Source organism: Dromiciops gliroides, chromosome 4, assembly GCF_019393635.1.
Source record: "Dromiciops gliroides isolate mDroGli1 chromosome 4, mDroGli1.pri, whole genome shotgun sequence".
Lineage (NCBI taxonomy): Eukaryota > Metazoa > Chordata > Mammalia > Microbiotheria > Microbiotheriidae > Dromiciops > Dromiciops gliroides.
The window spans coordinates 374,543,807-374,564,826 of record NC_057864.1 but is presented as its reverse complement, the minus strand read 5'-3'; the positions used below and the strand labels follow the sequence as shown (position 1 = coordinate 374,564,826).

General features: G+C 37.8%; 1 protein-coding gene across 1 annotated transcript in view; it reads left to right on the top strand.

Moving 5' to 3' along the window:
* Positions 1-9,392: 9,392 nt before the first annotated feature.
* IFNGR1 (interferon gamma receptor 1) overlaps positions 9,393-21,020 on the top strand; it is a 28,994-nt gene continuing 17,366 nt past the window's right edge. Inside the window, exon 1 of the mRNA XM_044005551.1 lies at positions 9,393-9,654. Coding sequence (XP_043861486.1) covers positions 9,537-9,654 — 118 coding nt within the window. The 5' untranslated portion in view covers positions 9,393-9,536. The remainder of the gene's footprint in view (positions 9,655-21,020) is intronic.

Below are 21,020 nucleotides of genomic sequence, written 5' to 3'. Positions count from 1 at the left end.
AAACATGTTTAATGAGATCGTACATATATACCCTATGTCAGATTACTTTCTGTCTTGGGGAGGGGGGAGGGAAGGGAGTGAGGGAGAAAAAATTGGAACTAAAAATCTTTTGAAAACAAATGTTGGGGCAGCTATATGGGGCAGCAGTGGATAGAGCACCAGCCCTGGATTCAGGAGTACCTGAGTTCAAATCCGGCCTCAGACACTTAACACTTACTAGCTGTGTGATCCTAGGCAAGTCACTTAACCCCAATTGCCTCACTCAAAACAAAACAAAACAAAACAAAACCAAAAAAGAGAAAACAAATGTTGAAAATTATCTTTACAAATAATAAAATACCTTTATGATTTAAGATTTGGGAAAATGACCAGAAAATGCTGTTATCCTTGAGTGCTCATATGGGAACACGGGGACTATTTTACCTAGAACTATAGAGACCTAGATATGAGGATTACATTTTGGGGTTATCACTGGAAACTCCGAGTACAAGTAAAATGAGCCAAAAAGTGTGATTTGAAAGGCAATTGCCCAGAAGTGGGCCTGTCTTGTGTAAACCTGTAGTACAAGAGTCGGAGCCATGAGATGCTTTTGAAAGCTTCTCCTAAGAAAGTAGGATTGGATTTGTTTTGATTAGCCCTATACGGCAGAACTAAGAGCAATAGGTAGAAGTTACAGGACAGTAAATTTCAGGTAAACATTAGGACATATTTTCTTACAATTACATTTTCCAAAAATGAAATGAAAGGTCTCATAAAGTATAAGTTCTGTATCACTGGAGTTGTTTTAAACAAAGAATGGATGGCCACTTCTCAGGATATTAAAGACAAGAATCTTAATTTGAGTAGACTCATAACCTGAGACCCCTTCTAATGTTAAGATTCAATGATTCTGATCAAGCAGGAACAAGGTAAAATGACTCAAGACAATTCAGAAGGGCCTATAAAAAGTGCTATCTACCTCCAGAGAAAGAACTGAAGGAATCAGAATGCAGATCAATGCATACTTTTAAAAAATCAAAACTTAATTTTTCTTGGTTTTTTTTTTTGGGGGGGTGGAGCTGTGTTTTCTTTCCCAACAAGTCTAATATCTAATCTAAATGTTTTGCATGACTGCACATATACAACCTATATCAAATTGTTTGCCTTCTCAGTGAGGGGGAAGGTGAAAGGGAGAAAATCTGGAATTCAAAATTTTGAGAAAAATGAATGTTAAAAATTGTTCCTTCATGTAATTGAGAAAAAATAAAATATCTATACCAAGAGGGAGCAAGGTATAATGTAAAAAGTCTTAAATCTGGAAGTCAAAAGAGACTTGGGCTCAAAGTCTACCTCTCACATTAGAGAGCAATTCATTCCATCTCAGTTTCCTCATCCATAAAATAAGAGTATTGAATTAGATTGCCTCTAGATTAAAGGAGTGGCTCAGTGGATGGAACACTGGGCCTGGAGCCAGGTAAACCTAAATTCAAACCTGGCCTCAGACATTTACTAGTTGTATGATCAGGGCAAGTGACTTAACCTGTTTGCCTTAATTTACTGGAGAAGGAGATGGCAAACCACTACCGTATCTTTTACAAGAAAACCCTGTGAACAGCATTAGCATACTATCATCCATGGGGGTCTCAAATAGTCAAACACCACTGAAGGAACAAGTTCCAAATATATGTTCCATGTTTTTTTAGGTTTTTAAATTTTATTTTGTTAAATATTTCTCAATTACATGTGAAAACATTTTAAACAATCATTTTTAAAAATTTTGAGTTCCAAATTCTCTCCCTCTCTCTTGATCCTCCCCTATCCTTGAAAAGGCAAGCAATTTGATTTTGATAATACATGTGAGGTCATGCAAAATATATTTTCATGTTAGCTATGTCACAAAACACAAACAAAACAAAATAAAAATAAAGTAACCAAAAACATGTTTAATCTGCATTCAGAATTTATCAGTCCTCTCTATGGAGGTGGAGAGTATTTTTTCATCATCAGTCCTTTAGAATTATCTTGGATCATTGTCCTGATCAGAGTGGCTAAGTCTTTTGTCATATCTTTCTTTCTTTCTTTTCTTTTCTTTCTTTTTTTTTTGCAGGGCAATAAGGGGTTAAGTGACTTGCCCAGGGTCACACAGCTAGTAAGTATCAAAGGTCTGAGGCCAGCTTTGAACTCAGGTCCTCCTGACTCCAGGGCCAGGGCTTTATCCACTGTGCCACCTAGCTGCCCCCTGTCATATCTTTCTGAAACTATCCTGCTCATTATTTCTTTTTTTTTTTGCGGGGAGGTGGGGGGGGGGAAGAGAGGGAAAATAAACTTGGGATAATTAATTATTTTGTCAATCTAGAATTGTTGAACATCATTTTAGTGTGCTTCCAGCACTCATCAGTTAAATAGGCAAACTTTGTTATCAGGGGCAGAAAGAACAATGAAGCTATGCTCTATGAAATACTAAATGGTTTTAGCTCTGTTAGAATGTCCATTTATATACATCTCAAACCAGTTCTAGTATCCTTAGGTTCCCAATAGATGGATGATCTCCATCAGGACTTGCCTAAGGCCCAACTGTGAAGAAGGGGAGGATTGATTTGAAGAAGCATGAATCCCTCACACTAAGCTTGGGCTGCTCAGTGGCAGAACTAGGCTGTTGTTGTTCAATTGCTTTCAGTAAGTATCCAATTCTCCATTATCCCATTTAAGGGTTTTCTTGGAAGAGTTACCAGAGTGGTTTGCTATTTCCTTCTCCAGTTCAATTTACAGTTGAGTAAATTGCTGTTCATTATTTCTTATAGTAGTCTATCATAATCATAATCATATACCATAACTTTTATAACCATTCCCTATTAATGTGCATCCCCTAGATTTGCAATTCTTTGCCACCACAAAAAGAATTTCTATAAATATTTTTTGTATATATAAGTCCTTTTCCTTTTTCTTTGATCTCTTCGAGATATAGACCCAATTGTGATATTGCCAGGTCAAAGAGTAGGCAGAGTTTTACAGCCTTTTAGATGTAGTTCCAAACTGTTCTCCAGAATAGCTGGACTAGTTCACAACTCCATCAACAGTGCATTACTGTCTCAATTTTTTCACATTCCCTCCAGCATTTGTCATTTTTTTTTGTAATTTTTATTGCCTTATGGTCTGAGAATGGTGCATTTAATGTTTCTGCTCTTCTGCACTTGGCTGTGAGGTTCTTATGCCCTAATAAAAGGTCAATTTTGTGAAGGTGCCATATATAGCTGAGAAAAAAGGTATATTCTTTTCTATTCCCATTCAATTTTCCCCAAAAATATATCATATCTTAACTTTTCTAAGATTCTATTCATCTCCCTGACTTCTTTCTTATTTATTTTATGGTTAGACTTATCTAGTGTGGAGAATGGAAAGTCAAGGTCCCCTACTAGTATAGTTTTACTGTGTAATTCCTCCTATAATTAGTTTAACTTTTCCTTTAAGAACTTAGATACTGTATCATTTGATGCATATATGTTTAGTATTGATATTACTTGTCTATGATTCCTTTTAGCAAAATATATTTTCCCTGTATATCCCTTTAAATTTGGCCTATTTTTGCTTTTGTTTTGTCTGGGATCACGATTGCTACCCCTGACTTTTTTACTTCACCTGAAACATAATAGATTCTGCTCAAACCTCTAATTTTAACTCTGAATGTGTCTCTCTGTTTTTGTAAATAACCTATTGCTGGATTCTGGTTTCTAATCCATTCTGCTAACTGCTTCAATTTTATAAGTTCATTCCATTCACATTCACAATTATGATTACTCAGTGTACATTTCCTTCCATCCTATTTTCTTCTGTTTTTTTGTCTCTCTCCTTTTATCCAGCCCATCCTCTAAAGTCTATTTTACTTCTGACTACAACCTTCTTTTATCTGTCCTCATTTTTATCACTCCCATTTCTTAACTCTTATCCCCTTCCCTTCTCATTTCCCTGCTGGGTAAGATACCAATTGAGTGTATATATATTATATTATATATTATATGTGTGTATATATAATATATATGTATATATTATATTATATTGTATTTCTGTTTTGAAATAATTTAGATGTGAGTGATGTTCAAGCATTGCCAAACCCCTCCCACCATTCTCCCCTCCACTGTAAAAACTCGTGTGCCTCTTTTATGTGAGGTAATTCCCCCCACTCCTTTTTTTTCCCTCTCCCTTCCCCCTTTTCCCAGGGCATTCCTCTTTCTTGCCTATACATTGTTTTACATGATCCCAACATAATTGACTCACACCCATCTACTTTCTATGTAGAATCCTCTTAACTGCCCTAACAATGATAAAGTTCTTAGATGATACATGTATCATCTTTCCATATGGAAAAGTACATAGTTTGACCTTATGGTTTCTCTTTCTTGTTTATCTTTTCATGCTTCTCTTGAGTCTTGTATTTAAAAGTCAAGTTTTGTATTCGGCTCTGATCTTTTCATCAGGAATGCTTGAAAGTCCTCTATTTTGTTCATTATTCATTTTTCCCTTGAAAAATTATATTCAATTTAACTAGGAAGGTTATTCTTGGTTGTAATCTCAGCTCTTTTGCCTTTCAGAATAACATATTATGGGTTCTCCACTTCTTTATGGTAGTAGCTACTAAATCTTATGTGATCCTGATTAAGGTTTTATGGTATTTGAATAGTTTCTTTCTGGCAACCTCAAGTATTTTCTTTTTGCCCTGGAAGCTCTGGAATGTAGCTATAATATTCATGTGAGTTTTTATTTGGGGATCTCCTTCAGGAGGTGATCATAGAAATGAAATTTCTATTTTCCCCTCTGGTTCAAAGAAATTAGGGAAGTTTTACTTTATAATTTCTTGAAATATGGTATCTAGGATGTTTATTTGATCATGGCTTTCAGGTAATCCTAAAATTTCAAATTATACCCTGTCAATTTATTTTCCAGGACAGTTCTTTTTCCAATTCGATATTTCACATTTTCTTCTATTTTTTTTCATTCTTTTGCCTGATTGTTCACTAACTTCCACTTGTCCAATTCTAATTTTTAAGGAATTATTTTCTTCTGTGAGCTTTTGTATCTCTTTGTTCATTCAACCAATTCTGCTTTTTAAGGAGTCATTTTTATCAATGAATTTTTATACCTCTTTTTCCATTTGACCAACTGTCTCTTTTAAGGTATTTGCTTCAGTATTTTTTTGTGCCTCTTTTACCAAGCTGTTAAATATCTTTTCATAATTTTCTTCTTTTGCTTTCATTTCTTTACCTGGTGTTTCATCTATGACACTTAATTGATTTTGAAAGTAATTTTTTAGCTCTTTCAGGAATTCCTGCTGGGCTTATGTTCAATTCACATTTTTCTTTGAGGCTTTCTTATAATTGCTTTGATTTCGTCTTCTGAGTTTGTCTTGATCTTCCCTGTCACCATAGTATCTTTTTATGGTCCAGATCTTTTTTGTTTGTTTGTTTTTTGCTCATTTTTTTTATCCTATTTCTTGATCTAGAACTTTTTGTTAATGTTGGGCTCAGTTCCCTTCATTGGGGATTGGGGAGAGGCTCTGTCTTAATCTTTAGGCTTTTTCAAACTGTTGTTGTTGGAGTTAATTCTGGGGTTTGGAAGTTTTTGGTGCTTCCAAGGTGGTGTGATCTGGGGACAGTTTGGGTTACTGCTCTCTTGGTCTATACTTTGGTTTTAACTCAGGAAAGGTCTATTTCCTTGGAATTGCATTCGGTACTGCTACTCAGAGACCCTCTTCCCTTGGGACCAGAAGCAATACTTCCCCTTAAGGCTTCTACTCCATCTTAAATGAAAGTGCTCCTCTCTGCCCTTGAACTGTAACCCAGAAATAGATATAGATAATAGAATTGCCAAATAGCATCTGGTTCCACATCTAGTGCTAGCACAGGGGAACTCTTTCTGACCAGCTGCCTTACCATTTCTGGCTTGAAAGCTCCCCAAACTACTGCTGCTTCTGTCACCACTACTGATTTATCCATATGGGCTCCAGACCAGCGTTCTTCCTTGTCATAGATCTCTCCTTTTGACCTCCTATGTTGTCTTGGGCTAGAGGAATAACTCACTCTAACATGTTGTTGGCTCTGTTATCCCAGAATTGCTGTTAGTTCAAGTCCTTGGAACCAAGTGGTAACAAGATCAGTTATTTAGATGCTCTCTTCTCTGGGAAGCTAGAGAAAGGAACAGCAAGAGTAGTCAGTCCTTGTTTAGTTTTGAATCACTCCTGTTCCACCCTACACCCTTCATGGGGTTCCTTAGCTGTTTCAGCTGTTTCTCTCTTGTCTTGAATTGGGATCTTAAGTCATTTTTAATTCTCCTTTGGAGTAAGAGCATTATACACTCCCAACCTCTAATTATTGTGTCAGAATTGTAAAGATCTAGTCTAGTAGTGGCAGTAATTCCATGTACCAGTCCGTGCCCCTAGTTGGGTAAAGGTATCCAGGAGCAGCAGTAAAAACTAAGCCTTCACTGGTCAGATTGCAATGGAAACTGGTTGAAACTTTAAGCAACTGTCAGGACTACTACTAACTAGATGAAATTTTCGTAAAGCAACTAAAATTATTGTGCTCATTACTGCTTAATTCACAAATTTACATAAACTGCACTGCATTATCTCCTATGTAGTGGTGGTAGTGTTCAGTCGTATCTAACTATTCATGACTCCATTTGGGGTTTTCTTGGCAAAGATACTGGACTGGTTTACCATTTCCATCTCCAACTCATTTTACAGATGAGGAAACTGAGGCATACAGGGTTAAATGACTTGCCCAAGGTTACACAGCAAAGTGTCTGAGGCTGGATTTAAACTCAGGAAAATGAGTCTTCCTGACTCCTGGGAGTATACTTTATTCACTGAGCCACCAAGCTGTCCCAGCATTTAAATATCATAGAGTAAATAAGATAACCTACTCTTACCTACACATTTCTCCATCCTCTAAACTCTCACAAAATAGAGACAGCTAAAAAGTACAATAGCTAAAGTGCTTGACCTGGAGTCAGGAAAGGCAAAGTTAAAAACCTCCCTCTGACAATTACTAGCTGTGTGACCTCTTTGAATTTGTTTCCTTATCTGTAAAATGCAGATAATCACAGCACTTACTTCAGAGAGATGTTGTGAAGATCAAATAAGATAATATAGAGAGTGTTCAGCAAATTTTAAAGCAATATTATATATGAATACTAGCTGAGTTATTTATCTTTTCTACGGCCTACTTTGTATATATTTGTTCGAAGTGTTGATTCTTCCATTAGAATATAAGCTCTTGGGGCAGCTAGGTGGAGCAGGGGATAAGGCACCACTGTGGATTCAGGAGGACCTGAGTTCAAATCCAGCCTCAGACATTTGACACTTACTAGCTCTGTGACTCTTGGCAAATCACTTAACCCTCATTGACAGGGGAATATAAGTCTTTTGCCTCTTTTTGTATCTCCACAGCTTAGAACAATATCTGGTACTTAGTAGGCATTTAATAAATATTGATTGATTACCCTACATATAAATACTTGTGCTATAAAAAAAAGCTAACTGATTATCATAGTGTGGATCGGGAAAGCTAGGTGGCTCAGTGGAGAAAGCATTGGCCCTGGATTCAGGAGGACCTGACTTCAAATCTGGCCTCAGACACTTGACACTAGCTATGTGACCCTGGGCAAGTCACTTAACCCTCACTGCCCCACCAAAAAAAAAAAGTGATCATAGTATAGATCACTTTGCACACCTTATAGCACATATAAATACTATTATTATTTAAATTGCTTTGCAAACCTTATAGAACCAGCTGGTTATTATTATCCCATATAGATCAGTTTATAAACATTAAAGCCTAACTGCTAGTATTATTATACTATGTAGATAGTTTTATAAACCTGAAAGCCTATATAAATGCTATTAACATATTGTTCCTCCCTCATATTCAAATAGGATCAATTACATAACAAGTGTAATGTTTTGACATGTCACCTAGAGTTTTGAGGCCTGTGGGTTAACTTCAACCTGGTTTAGCCTGTCTGCTGAGAAAGTTTCACTGGGGTGTAACCACTGCACTGGATACAGCTCCTCGGCACATGTAAACCTTCAAGCATTATATTAACCCTAGCTATTCTTATTATGGGTTGTATGGAGTATTCATGGAGAACTAGCACCTCTGGTCTGAGGGCTTGCTTGCCCAGCCCTTTTTAGGACACCTTGGGTGTACACCTATCACTCTTACCTGTGGCTCCAAGAACCTGCAGCATGTGCAGCTGACACATCCCAGTAAAACCATAGACAATCTAAATAAGGTTTCGGCTACCAGAAAGGCCACAAACTCGTTGATGATTTAGGGTGATTTCAATCCCCAAGCCTATGAAGACTTTCCCGGTGGAACGGACAGATGAGAATAATTTGTTCCTAAGGCCACGAGGCTGAAGCAGGCGCTGTGGAACACTCAGGTCTTGGTCAGACCTCAAAGACACCAAGGTCATCCACTGCATCCAGGGCCATCAACAGTCTTCTAAAGGCTTGACTTTGCCGCTGGACTTTGAGGAGGAAGGATGAGTGATGCTGATGACTCTGTGTAACTGCCTCTCTTAAACCCAATTCATGTGCAAGTCAAAGCATCACGCTCATGAAATCATTAGTCCTCTTGGAAAACAAAGGAGTAACAACAATTATGCTATGTAGATAAACGGACCTTAAAGGGACAGAGGTGTGTATGCCTATATACACACAGATACCAGCTATTCTCTTCCTTGGATGGCTCTGCAAACCTTAAAGTCTATATAAATCGCCTGGCAAACCTTCCGTCTATATGGAGCTGCCAGACATTATTCTAATGCATCTCCTGCCTCGAGTCGAAGATAAAGTAGCGGTGGGTTTTCGGTCGGTCATGCATGACAAGAGACTGAGGCCAAGGTAGTTCTGGGGCAAGGCCACGGGCTTGGGAAGTCTGCCCAGGAATCGGCTTCGGCAGAGCCGCCCATTAGAGGAGCCCCAGGAACAATCGGAAACACACCTTCGGGCCCTGTGGTTTGGGTGTGATTCAGCCACAGCCAGGAAGGCTGAGGTTAGGCGAGAAGTGGGCGGGAGGAGACCGAAAGGGGCGTGGCCAAGCAATGACCAAGGCTTTCTCACGTGGTTAACCGCGTAAGGGCGGAGGACCAAGTCCGAGGAGGCAGGCAGGGTTCGGAAGCGGGGCGAGAAGGGCAGTCGGGGAATCACGGCTGCCCCCGAGGCCTCCACGCCCACTGGAGGAGGCGGGGCGAACGGAACCGACCTTTCGCTAGGGGTCTAGGGTTACCAGGGCAAGGAGTTCCGATCCACGGCCCACTCCGTTCCTCGCCCACGCCCGCCTCCTCGGGAACACCAATCCGCAAGCGGCCGGAAGTGACATAGCGAGGTTTCGCGGGATGGGGTTGGTGGTTTGTGCTGCAGAGCTCAGTCGGGGAAACCCGTTCCCGCCGCCGCCGCGGTTAGCGCCCTCGTCTGGGATCCAGCCGGAGACTGGACTCGGCCTCCGAGGGCGGCCGCAACCGAAGACTGGGGCTGGGTCCTGCAGGGAGGGAGAGGAGGGATGACGCCCTGGCTCCCCCAGGCCTCCGGGGTAGACCCCAGCCGCCGCCTCCTCCTCCTCCTCGTCTTTGTCTTTCTGTACGGAAGCTGGGCGGAGACCCCAACCCCGGAGTTCATAGGTAGGGATCGCGGGGTTGGCCGTTGGGTGGGGTCGGGAGGGCGGGGCAGTGCCTGCAGAGGGTCCGGGAAACCCCCTCCACTGCCTCGTTCCCACCGTGCCCTAGGCATCTAGGTATCCCTTCTTGGAGGCCGGAATTTCCCAGCGTTTTGGCCACGAGTCACACTATCTGCCTTCCTGGCTTGTGTTTCCTCGTGGGAGAAAATCATTAAGGGCGGGGGTGGGGTGGGGGAGTGAGGGAGAGAGAGGAGAGTGGGACCGCAGTGGACCCACCCTAATGAGCGAAAACTGCGCTCCCGACCCCGTTGAGGAAGTCGTTTTCTCCCAGAGTTAGAGAGTTCCCCATTTTTGCTTAGGCTCCCAATCTAAGCCGTGCCCCCCTCCCCCCCAAAGAAAACCAATGGAATTTGCCCTGTATCCTTTGGGAAAGAGATGGGCGTTGTCCCGTTTTGGGGAATGAAGGTTGCTCTACTGTTACAAGTTACACTGGACTTTCTTTTAAAGTAGAGGAAAGTTTAATTAGTCTGCCCAGAAATGGCCAAAAGGAAGCCGTGAATGTTTTTGCTTCCTTTTGTCATTAATGATTACACCTAATTGTGGTGGATTGAAGGTGAGAGCCAAGAGAGTTACTTTTACCAATGGAAGTTATTGGTTGACCTCAACCCTTTCTTAGAAACACACGTGGGGTTGGTGTGTGTGTGTGTGTGTGTGTGTGTGTGTGTGTGTGTGAGAGAGTCTTTGGGATCATTAGACTTCTTCACCCCTTTGGATCTATGTACTTCACTGGAAAATGTAAGAACTGTGACAAAAAGGTCTTTTCTTATTTTTCCGATGTATATGTTTATAGTTTTATAAAGTTGTGGATTCCGATTTTTTTTAGTGCAGCATTGTTATAGCTTACTGATATTTTCTGAGAGTGTAGATACTTCAGATAGATTCTTTTTTTTAAAAAAAATCAATATTTGTAAAGTGCTTATCGTAGTGCCTGACACAAAATTCGGTTGTTCATTCATTGTTTGTCCTTCGTTCTTGAAGAGGACCATGATATTGGGGATTTGATGTCATGACTTGCAAGTGAATTGGATTTAAGTAAAGCAGGGCTGTGCAAACTCATCAGCCTCACTCCTCTAGACTCTTTAATAAATATTGTGCAGTCTTAATTACAAGTTAGCAAGGCGATTGACTCTCCAAAATAGTGAAAGCTCTCACATCATCTTCCTTTAACAGGTCAGAAGCTTTTTCCCTTGTCTCTCTTCTTTCTCTTCCGTTCTATACTGTGATTTCCATGGTCTGTTTTACTTGTCCCAAATGTGAGACTTGGGAACTACCAAGTCAGTTGGTATTACCTTTAAAATTAAACGTCTTCAGATGAGGAGAGGAGGAGAAAATATTGCAGTTTTAGGTTAAAAGTATTCTTTAAGAGCCAAGAATACTTGTGTTTCTCTTCCGTTCTATACTGTGATTTCCATGGTGTTTTACTTGTCCCAAATGTGAGACTTGGGAACTACCAAGTCAGTTGGAGGCTTTTAGATGGACTTCTGTTGATTTGTTCTCTCATTCCAACCAATGGCAGGGTAATAGAGAAAGCTTTGGGGCGTCTCCAACTGGTAGTCAACCTCATAATAATCCTCCTACATGTGAAGAGGGGGAAATACATGACAAGTACATTGAACTCAGAGCACTCAAGTACAAATTCTACCTCTGCCAATTACTACCTGTAAGACTTTATCCAAACTATTTAACCTGTCTGGGCCTCAGTATTTTCATCATTAAAATGAAGGAATCTACTGGATAACCTCTAAGGTCCCTTCCAGCTGGAAAGCTGTGTTCCTGGATAGCAGTTTTGGGAGGAAGGAAACCTGTTGAACTGTAGAGAGGTATGCAAGGACTGTGTTAGAATGGAGTCTATTAGATTAGCTTGATATTAGAATTGATTTTATATTTCGTTAGGAGGGCAGCACATTCCTGTGCAAATAGTCATTCGTTATAAATGTTTATTGGGTAATTAGAAAAGGAAGACTATTCTTCACAGGCTATTTGATGAGCAAAACTAACGCATCAATCAAAGGTTGGTAGTAAGCTTGCTATTTGCTATGTTACTATGTATCCCAAGCACTTGATAAGTGCTAGAGATACAAAGAAAAAGTTAAACACATACACACACACACACAACCCCAGTACTGGACCTCAAGGATCTTATAGGGAAGATAAGCAATACATAAATATAGTTTATATATTTTTATAAAATGGATCAGCTCTATTGTGATAAGAAAAATTATATATATTCGGGGTGGCTGTGTGGTACAGTGGATGGACCACCAGGCTTGGAGTCAGGAAGACCTGAGTTCAGATATGGACTTATTACCATGGGTAAATCACTTAACCTTGTTTGCTTCAGTTCCACATCTGTAAAATTAGCTGGAGAAGGCAGCCATTACTGTATCTTTGCCAAGAAAATCCCAAATGGGTTCACAAGGAGTTGTACAAGACTGAAACAACTGAAGAACAACAAGCTAGAAAGATAATAAGGCCCCAAACAAAAGAGATGCCTATGAATGGAAAGAAGAGGGATATGTGTGTGAAATGTTGTAGTTAGAAAATCCAATTTAATTATTTGGGGGGGGGCAGTGAGGGTTAAGTGACTTGCCCAGGGTCACATAGCTAGTAAGTGTCAACGGTCCAAAGTCAGATTTGAACTCAGGTCTTCCTGAATCCAGGGCTGGTGTTTTCTCTACCCCTAATAAATAATTTTTAACCTCCTTTGTGCTAGCTATTGAGCTAAGCATGGGGATACAATTGATCAAATGAAAGACAGTCCCTGTTTCTCAAGGAATTTTATAGTCTAACCAGAGTAGACAACACAGAGTGGGAAGATTTCAGACTGGAGTAAAATGTGGAAATGGAGATGATGTGGATGAGAAGAGGGAGCTTATGCAGCAAATATCCTGACCTTAGTACATTGCATACAAAAGTACTCATAGGATAGTGGCAGGGAGTGCTAGGGAAGCCTTGAAGACTGAAGTGATTTGGAAGAGCAGCTGGAGTGAGAGATGATTAGGTTTGCTTTGATGTACTGAGAGCCCAGTTGAAATTAAATAACAATTTTACGTGCAGAAATACGTTTAATGTGATTGTACATATATAACCTATATCAGATTGCTTTCTGTCTTGGGGAGAAGGAAGGGAAGGGAGGAGAGGAGAAAAATTTGGAACTCAAAATCTTATAAAAACAAATGTTGAAGACTATCTTTACATATAACTGGAAAATAATAAAATGCTTTTATAATTTAAAAAAAGGGAAAAAAGAAACTTGGAAAAAAATAACACATTTATAGTGCACCCAGTCAACATAGTTCCTTTGCAAAAGTTAGGACATCCACCTTTATGGAACATTTCACATAATGTAGGATTTTTTAGATATATTGTTTAGTTTTCTTGATTTTTTTTTTAATCTTTTCCCTCTGTTTAAAAAAAAATTATGATTGTTCTTGGGAAAGGGTGAAGCTCCAGGGGGAAATCTAGGCAATATAAAAACCAAAGATCAATAAAAATCTGTTTTTAAAAAGAATTTTTAGAAAAATAATCTGAGTTGTTTTTTTTTAACAGGGAAGTAGCATTCTTATGAAAGATGACAAGATAAAGAGTATGACCATCCCTGTCTTTAGCTAAGTGGAAGAGTGGTTGTGTTTTATGTGCTAGTGACTCCTAGTGGCTGCATTATTAGTTTCTAACTTTAGTAGTGTCTAAAGAATCAAATATTAATTCCCCTATTTTATGACTCATTCTTTATTTTTTAAGTAATAAATATTTTTTATGTATAGTTTTGAATTCCAATTTTTAGTCCTCCCTCCTCCCTGAGGTGGTAAGCAATCAGATTATGGGTTATACACATAGGATTATGTAAAACATTACCATATTAGACATTTTGTAAAAGAAAACTTGAATAAAAGGAAAAAAATGAAAGAAAGTAAAAAATAGAGAACAATAGCATGCTTCAGTCTGTGTTCCATCGAGATAGAGATAAATTCTTTCTTTGGAGTTGGATAGTATGTTTTATCAATAGTCCTTTGGGATTGCTTGGATCTTTTTATTCTTTTTTTTTTTTTTTTTTTTTTGGTGAGGCAATTGGGGTTAAGTGACTTGCCCAGGGTTACCCAGCTAGTAAGTGTCAAGTGTCTGAGTTTGGATTTGAACTCAGGTCCTCCTGACTCCAGGGCCGATGCTCTATCCACTGCACCACCTAGCTGCCCCTGCTTGGATCTTTGTATTGTTGAGAAAAGTTGTCATTCACAGTTGATCCAAGTTGCTGTCTCTGTACAAAGTTCTCTTGGTTCTGCTCACTTCACTGTACATCAATTCATGCAAGTATGACTCATTCTTTAGACCCATATTTATTATACTAGGCTTCTTCCCTCCTCCCACTGTTAACTTACTTCCTTTTATCTACAACACATTCTTCTGTCCTGGAAGATATCTTAAATTTACTTTCAAAATTTTTTTCTTTGAATTTTGTTTCTGTTCAAGATATTACCACTCAATTTTAAGACAGTTTTTTGATGCTGTATTTTGCTGGGGTTTGTTTTAATTTCATTTTTTTTCCCTGCAAAGATTCCCCCTCTCCTATCTGTATCCCTTTCTGGCCCTCTCAATGAGCTCATGGACCTCTTCCTGCTTCCTTCTCTCCTTCCCTCCCTTCCACATTTCAGTGAACAAATTTGCATCATGTAAAAATCACTTTACATAGAGATCTGCATAAGGGTCCTGTAGAGTAAAACAAGAACTGTCTGTAATGCATTCACCAAATAGCTTTTCTGCAAGTTAGCATGATTGGACACTTCTAAAAAATAATTTAGGGGGCAGCTAGGTGGCGCAGTGGATAGAGCACTGGCTCTGGAGTCAGGAGTACCTGAGTTCAAATCCGGCCTCAGATACTTAACACTTACTAGCTGTGTGACCCTGGGCAAGTCACTTAACCCCAATTGCCTCACTAAAAAAAATAAAATAAAATAATAATTTAGTTAAGATATTTTTTTTAAGCAAGTGTTCGTAGTGTTTTTTGATTTAAATTTTTTTTTTCCTGTAGTTTCATGCACATCATGGGAAATAAGTGGATGGGAGATTATTTGAAAGCAAGTTTCTTTGCTTTTAAATATTTATATAATAACATGACAAACTTTCCAAAATTTGATCAGAAAGTACCTTTTGTTTTTTATGCTGTTATGTGAATTCAACAAAAACATGTTGAGTAACCACATTGTTTCTTTCATATTACAACCACAGATTACATTCTCAAAAGTTTCTCCCTAAACCTACCTGATTTCTGTCTAATGTAATATAAGATTTGGAATTTCCAATCTTTCCCTTTAACTGGCTTCTCGGATAGAACATTTATAAATATCCTTCCTATAGGCACACTATATTCAGCTTTCATTATGTAATTCCTGCCCTTCTTCTGCTCAGCCCCTGTACTTTTGGCATTTATTGCCTATACCTCAACTTAGCCCTCAGTTCCTAGTTCCCATACTTAAGCATCTTGCATATCATCATATTTCATTACAATAAAAATAAAACCGAGATGAAAAGAATAATAGTAGCTTACATTTAATTAACACTTTAAGATTGCCAAGTGCTTTACAAGTATTATCTCATTTGTTCCTCACAAAAACTCTGGGAGGTAGGTGATATTAGTAACCCCTTTTTGCAGATGAGAAAGCTGAGGCAGAAAGAGGCTAAGTGACTAAGTGCCTAAGGTCACTCAACTTGTAATTAATTGTCTGCAGCAGGATTTAAATTAACTTTAGGACCTTCTACCACACCAGCTATCTCTGCTGAACCAAAATATACTTCAATAACATGTACAATTCAAGATAATATATGATTTGACCCATAATAAAAATGTACATTTCATTAGGATTCTTCCCCAAAGACTATTCAACCTGTTGTTTATTTCTGGGCAAAGCTCATTTTTCATCTGCAGTCTCTCTTTAAGATATACTGTTGGGGGGGGGGGGGCAGCTAGGTGGCACAGTGGATAAAGCACTGGCCCTGAATTCAGGAGGACCTGAGTTCAAATCTGGCCTCAGACACTTGACACTTACTAGCTGTGTGACCCTGGGCAAGTCACTTAACCCTCATTGCCCTGCAAAAAAGATATGCTGTTGGGCCAACTCTAGTTTGTTGATCCACCTATGTATCATAGCCTGAACAATAGGCAGTCTTCTTACCCTCAATTTTCCCTATTTTGATATTTAGGCCAAGCACTTTGAGGTGATTATAGATCTTATTTAAGGAGGCTTTCCAGTGTCCCAGAACTTCATGCAATCAGCAAAATGGTATCCACATCTAAAGCATCTCAACTTCTGTAGAGCTGCCCACTTCCATTTGGACTCTGCTAAAAATCCTTCCATGAAAGTGGCAAGCCCCTTTGGCAAGTTCGTGTCTCCCTGTTTTATTCCTTGCTTGATAATAATCAAAGGACTTTTGAACAAAGTTATATCTTGTGGGAACTTATAAGGAATCATGATTTTTGTCATAGTGCTGCTTAGGAGACATCTTATGGAAGGAAAGCTCTTAGGGTGACAGTTTTACTTTGTGGCATCAAATGCTTCTCTCAACACGTCCCCCAAGCCCCAGTGTTTGTGAGTTTTTTGTTTTGTTTTGGTTTTTTTCTTTTTATTGTTGTGAATTTGACAAAATTAACAAAAATGAACTTTTTCTGCAATTTTGGGGTATATAATTCAGTCATTAAAAATTTATGTGCCAAGCACTGTGGTCAGTGCTGGAGAAACAAAGGCAAGTGATAGTTCTTGCCTTCAGGGAACTCACAGTCTAATGGGAAAGACAACATAAAATCAACTATGTTCAAACAAGCTGTATTTAGGAATGGAGATAATTAGTAGAGGAAAGGCACTAGCATTAAGGGGGATCAGGAAAGACTTCTCATAGAAGATGGGATTTTAGCTGGGACTTGAAAGAAGCTAGGAAGCAGATGAGGAAGGAGAGTATTCCAGGTATAAGGAATAGCAAGTAAAAATCTCTAGAGACTGAAGTCTTGGTCAAGGTAGGCAAGGCACCAGATGTCACTGACTTGCAGAATATATAATTACTGCTATTTTTCTTTTTCCCTTTTTGACCTTTTGCTTTCTTTTGTAATTTTTAATTCATTGCTTTTTTTTAAAAGGATCATTATTATAACTCTTTGCAATCCCCCCCAACCCTAGTAATGCAAAACCACACTGTAGGCATGCTGGAAAATTTATGCCTCATTCTGTATCTTTCCTCTACTTCCACTCAGCCTTTTGGAATAGTATTCAATCATTTCATTCATCATGGTGCCTGAGGCTTTGTTTTCTTTAACAATGCTGTAGTCATTGGGTCAATTGTTGTTCTACTTATTTCACTGTATCAGTTCAAACAGTTCTCAGGTTTTTCTGAATCTATCCCTTTCATCATTTAAAAAAAAAATCTGTACTTAAAAAAAACTCAAAACAAAGAGAATTTTCACACACATAACAAAATAAAAACGGTTTCATTTTTTAAAGTACACAATACATTCTACACATTCCTTTCAGGCTGCCCTATTGGTGCATCTTCCTGAGCTTTTTGTTCTCTTCTGAGTTTTTTTAAAATGTTTCATTGTACCTCACTTTTTTTTTTTACATCAGTCTTACTAGTTTCATTGCCTTCTATTAAAAATGTAACTCCTTTGATTTTGTTTATACAGAAACTTTCAGTTTTGTATAATCAGAATTGTGGATAATTTCGTATGTTCCTCTCTAAACTTTGTTTAGTTAATAACTCTTCGTCTATAATTGTGAAAGGTTTACCTGTTGTTCTAAATGTTTTATGATCTGACTTTATTCCTAGGACCTTAATTTTTTTGGAGCTTAATATGGTATTGGTATGAAACATTTGTCTAAATCCAATTTCTGCAAATCTGCTTTACAGAATTCCCATCAGATTTTGTTTAATCACTTCCCCAGTTGTATCAGTCCCTGTATTCATCAAACAACTTGCCTTTGCAAGTTGTATACTTAAAGTGTTCCACTGATCAACTTTTCTACTTTTTTACTGGTACCAAATAGTTTCTATGATTACTGCTTTGTATCATATAGTTTAAGATCAGGTATTGTGGGCTCCTTCCTTCCTTTTAGCTTGGTTGCTCAGCAGTTAAAGTACTGGGCCTAAAGTCAGGAAAACCTGAGTTCAAATGTGACTTTACTAGCTGTATGACTCTGGACAAGTTACAAAGTCTGTTGCCTCAGTTTCCTCATCTGTAAAATGGGAATATGAATAGCACCTACCTTCCCAAAGTTTTTGTAAGGACCAAATGAGATATTTGTAAACCACTTAACAGAGTGCCTAGCATATAGTAGGCACAATATAAATGTTAGGTAATATTATTTTCTATTAATTCCCTTGATAACAAAATTCTAGTACTGTAAAGTAACCTTTTGGACTTCTGGTATGCCAGTAAATCTGCAAATGAATTATGTGTTAATTATGATTTTACTTTATTATTGTAACTAGATTAAGTTTTCCTTTAAGTATTTAAATGCCATGCATGCATATAAAGAATTGATATTTCCTTATATCTTTAAGCATAATATAGTTTTCTTGTGCATCACTTTTAGCCATGTCTGCTTTTACTGCACTTTGTCTGGCAATGATTACTACCCATCTATTTTTTGCATTCACTTGAAGGAAAATTAATTCTACTATAGCCACTTATTTTAACCCTGTATGATTGAAATGTATTTCTTATAAACAATATGTTATTGGAATTCTGCTTTCTAATGCATTCTGCTAAAGTCAATTTTATGGTTGACTCATTCATGTTCATTGCTATTATTGTTAATCATTGTATTGTTATGATTTTAATTATTGTTCCTTCTATTACAACCTCTTAGACTTTTTCCTCCTGCTGCCTTCTTTACAAAGAAGGTAACTATTTGATCACTACTAGAAGTTGTATAATCAAAGTGGTTTGTTTCTACTTCTCACCTCCACCTTTCTGCATCAAGTCCAGACCACAATCTCTGTTTCTTACACTTTTAAAAAATCACACCTTATGATCAGCCCTTTCAAAATGGAAGTTTGTTTTGCTCGTGTCTCTTTCCTGCTTTCCCCTTTCCTGTCACTATCTATATTCCTGTTGAGCTTAATTTATTTCTACACCAAACTAATTTTTTTCATGATCTTTTTTTAACTTTTTATTTATATTTTTCTTTACATTGTATACATTTACAGATCACCCCCATTTCATATCACTTGTAACAAAATTAAATATTTAAATAAAACTAAAAATATAGTGACCCCTTCTGAAAATTCATACAATATTTCACATGTGTGGCACCCTCTCTCTTTTAAAAAATGAATAGAAATCTATTTTGTCTTCATCTCAAACCCTATCCATTTTCTTTTTAAAAAAAAGAACATTTGTTACAAATATGCATACTCAAGCAAAAACAGATTCCTCTAATGGTTGTACACAAAAATATATATATTTTTTTATCTCACCTTCAGTCTTATCACCTTTCTGTAATGAAAGCATGTTTCATCATCGGTTCCTAGAATCATGAATGGTCACTAATATTGATCATAATTGGGAAATGTTTTAATTTTTTTCTTTTACTGTATTGTTATTGTATAAATTGTTCTCCTGGTTCTGCTTATTTCTTTCTTCATTAGTTTATAAAATAATCTATTTCTTCACTTCTTACAGTACAATCCTACTCCATCATGTTAATGTACCACAACTTATTAAACTATTCTTCGATTGTTGAGCATCTCTGTTGGTTTCTCTTTTTTTTCTTTTTGCCACCACAAAAAGAACTATTAAAAATATTTTTGTATACTAAGTACCTTTTCTTCTCTTTCATATATATTGGAGCTTCGGCCCAACAGTAATTATAACTGGGTCAAAGGTTATTGCTTAGTAACTTTTTCTGTATAATTCCAAAATGCTTTTTAGAATGGTTGTAGCCATTGACAGGTCTACCAACAGTGCATCAGTGTGTCTTTTTTTCTTCTAGGCCCTCCAACAATTATCATTTCCTCTATTGTTATCTAGTCTGAAGAGAATGAAGTAGAACCTCAGGATTGTTTTCATTTACATTTCTCTAATTAGTAGTGCTTTGGAGCATATTTTTTTTTCCACATCTCTAGATGGCCAGAGAGTTATCTTCTCTCAAGATTCATATCCTTAATTGTGTTTCAATCATGTCCAATGCTTCATGACCCTGTAGTCCATAGCAGGCCAGTGCTGTCCATAGGATTTTCTTGGCAAAGATAACAGAGTAGTTTGTTATTTCCTTTTCCAGTGGATTAAGGCAAACAGAGGTTGTGATATGTCCAGGGTCATATTGCTAGTAAGACTTCGAGGCCAGATTTGAAGTCAGGTCTTCCTGACTCCTGTCCCAGCTCTCACTAAGCCACCTAGCTGCCCAGATCCTTAGACCATTTATCAGTTAGGGAGTGGCTCTTTTTCTTAAGTAAGTTTGAATCTATTCCTTATGTATTTTGGAATTGAAATCATTATCAGAGAAATTTAACTGCAAAGAATTTTTTTGTCCCAGTTAACATTAATCATCCTTGGTCCAATTCAAATAAAATTGAGGTCTGTAAGATACCTGCTTCCCCCACTATTTTGTCCATGTTTAGATAGCCATCTTCTTCCATATTTAGATAGTTTTCTTCCACACCTCATTAGACTATAAGTACTTAATTATTATTTAGCTCTATTTGTTCACATGCATTTATGTGCTTTTCTGGGTTTCTCTTCCCTCCTCTTTGCATTTCAAATTTTTTCTGTGATCTTTTTGTCAAGAATGCTTGGAAGTTGGGGGCAGCTAGGTGGTACAGTGGATAAAGCATCAGTCCTGGATTCAGGAGGACCTGAGTTCAAATTTGGCCTCAGACACTTGACACTTATTAGCTGTGTGACCTTGGGCAAGTCACTTAACCCTCATTGCCCCACCCCACCCCCCAAAATGCTTGGAAGTCCTTTGTGAGTTGTTTTTTTTTCCCTTCGGTAATATTAATACTCAGTTTTGCAGAATAACTTATTTGAGGTTGTAAGCTTTCCTATTTTACCTTTTAGAAGATTGTATGCGAGATATCTTTTTTATAGTTGCTGCTGAGTTTTATATGAACCTAAGCATGGTTCTTTGGTACTTGAACTCTTTCTTTCCCATTGTTTGCAGTGTTATTTATTTTACCTAGGAGCTCTGGATTAGGATTGCTTATTTTTTCCCATTTTTACTTATCACTGAAGTTCATATTGAAATATGGTATGTTCATTGTTTTGTTCAATCATGGTTTTTAGGGAATCTAGTGATTCTTAAATTTTCTCTTCTTGACTTATTT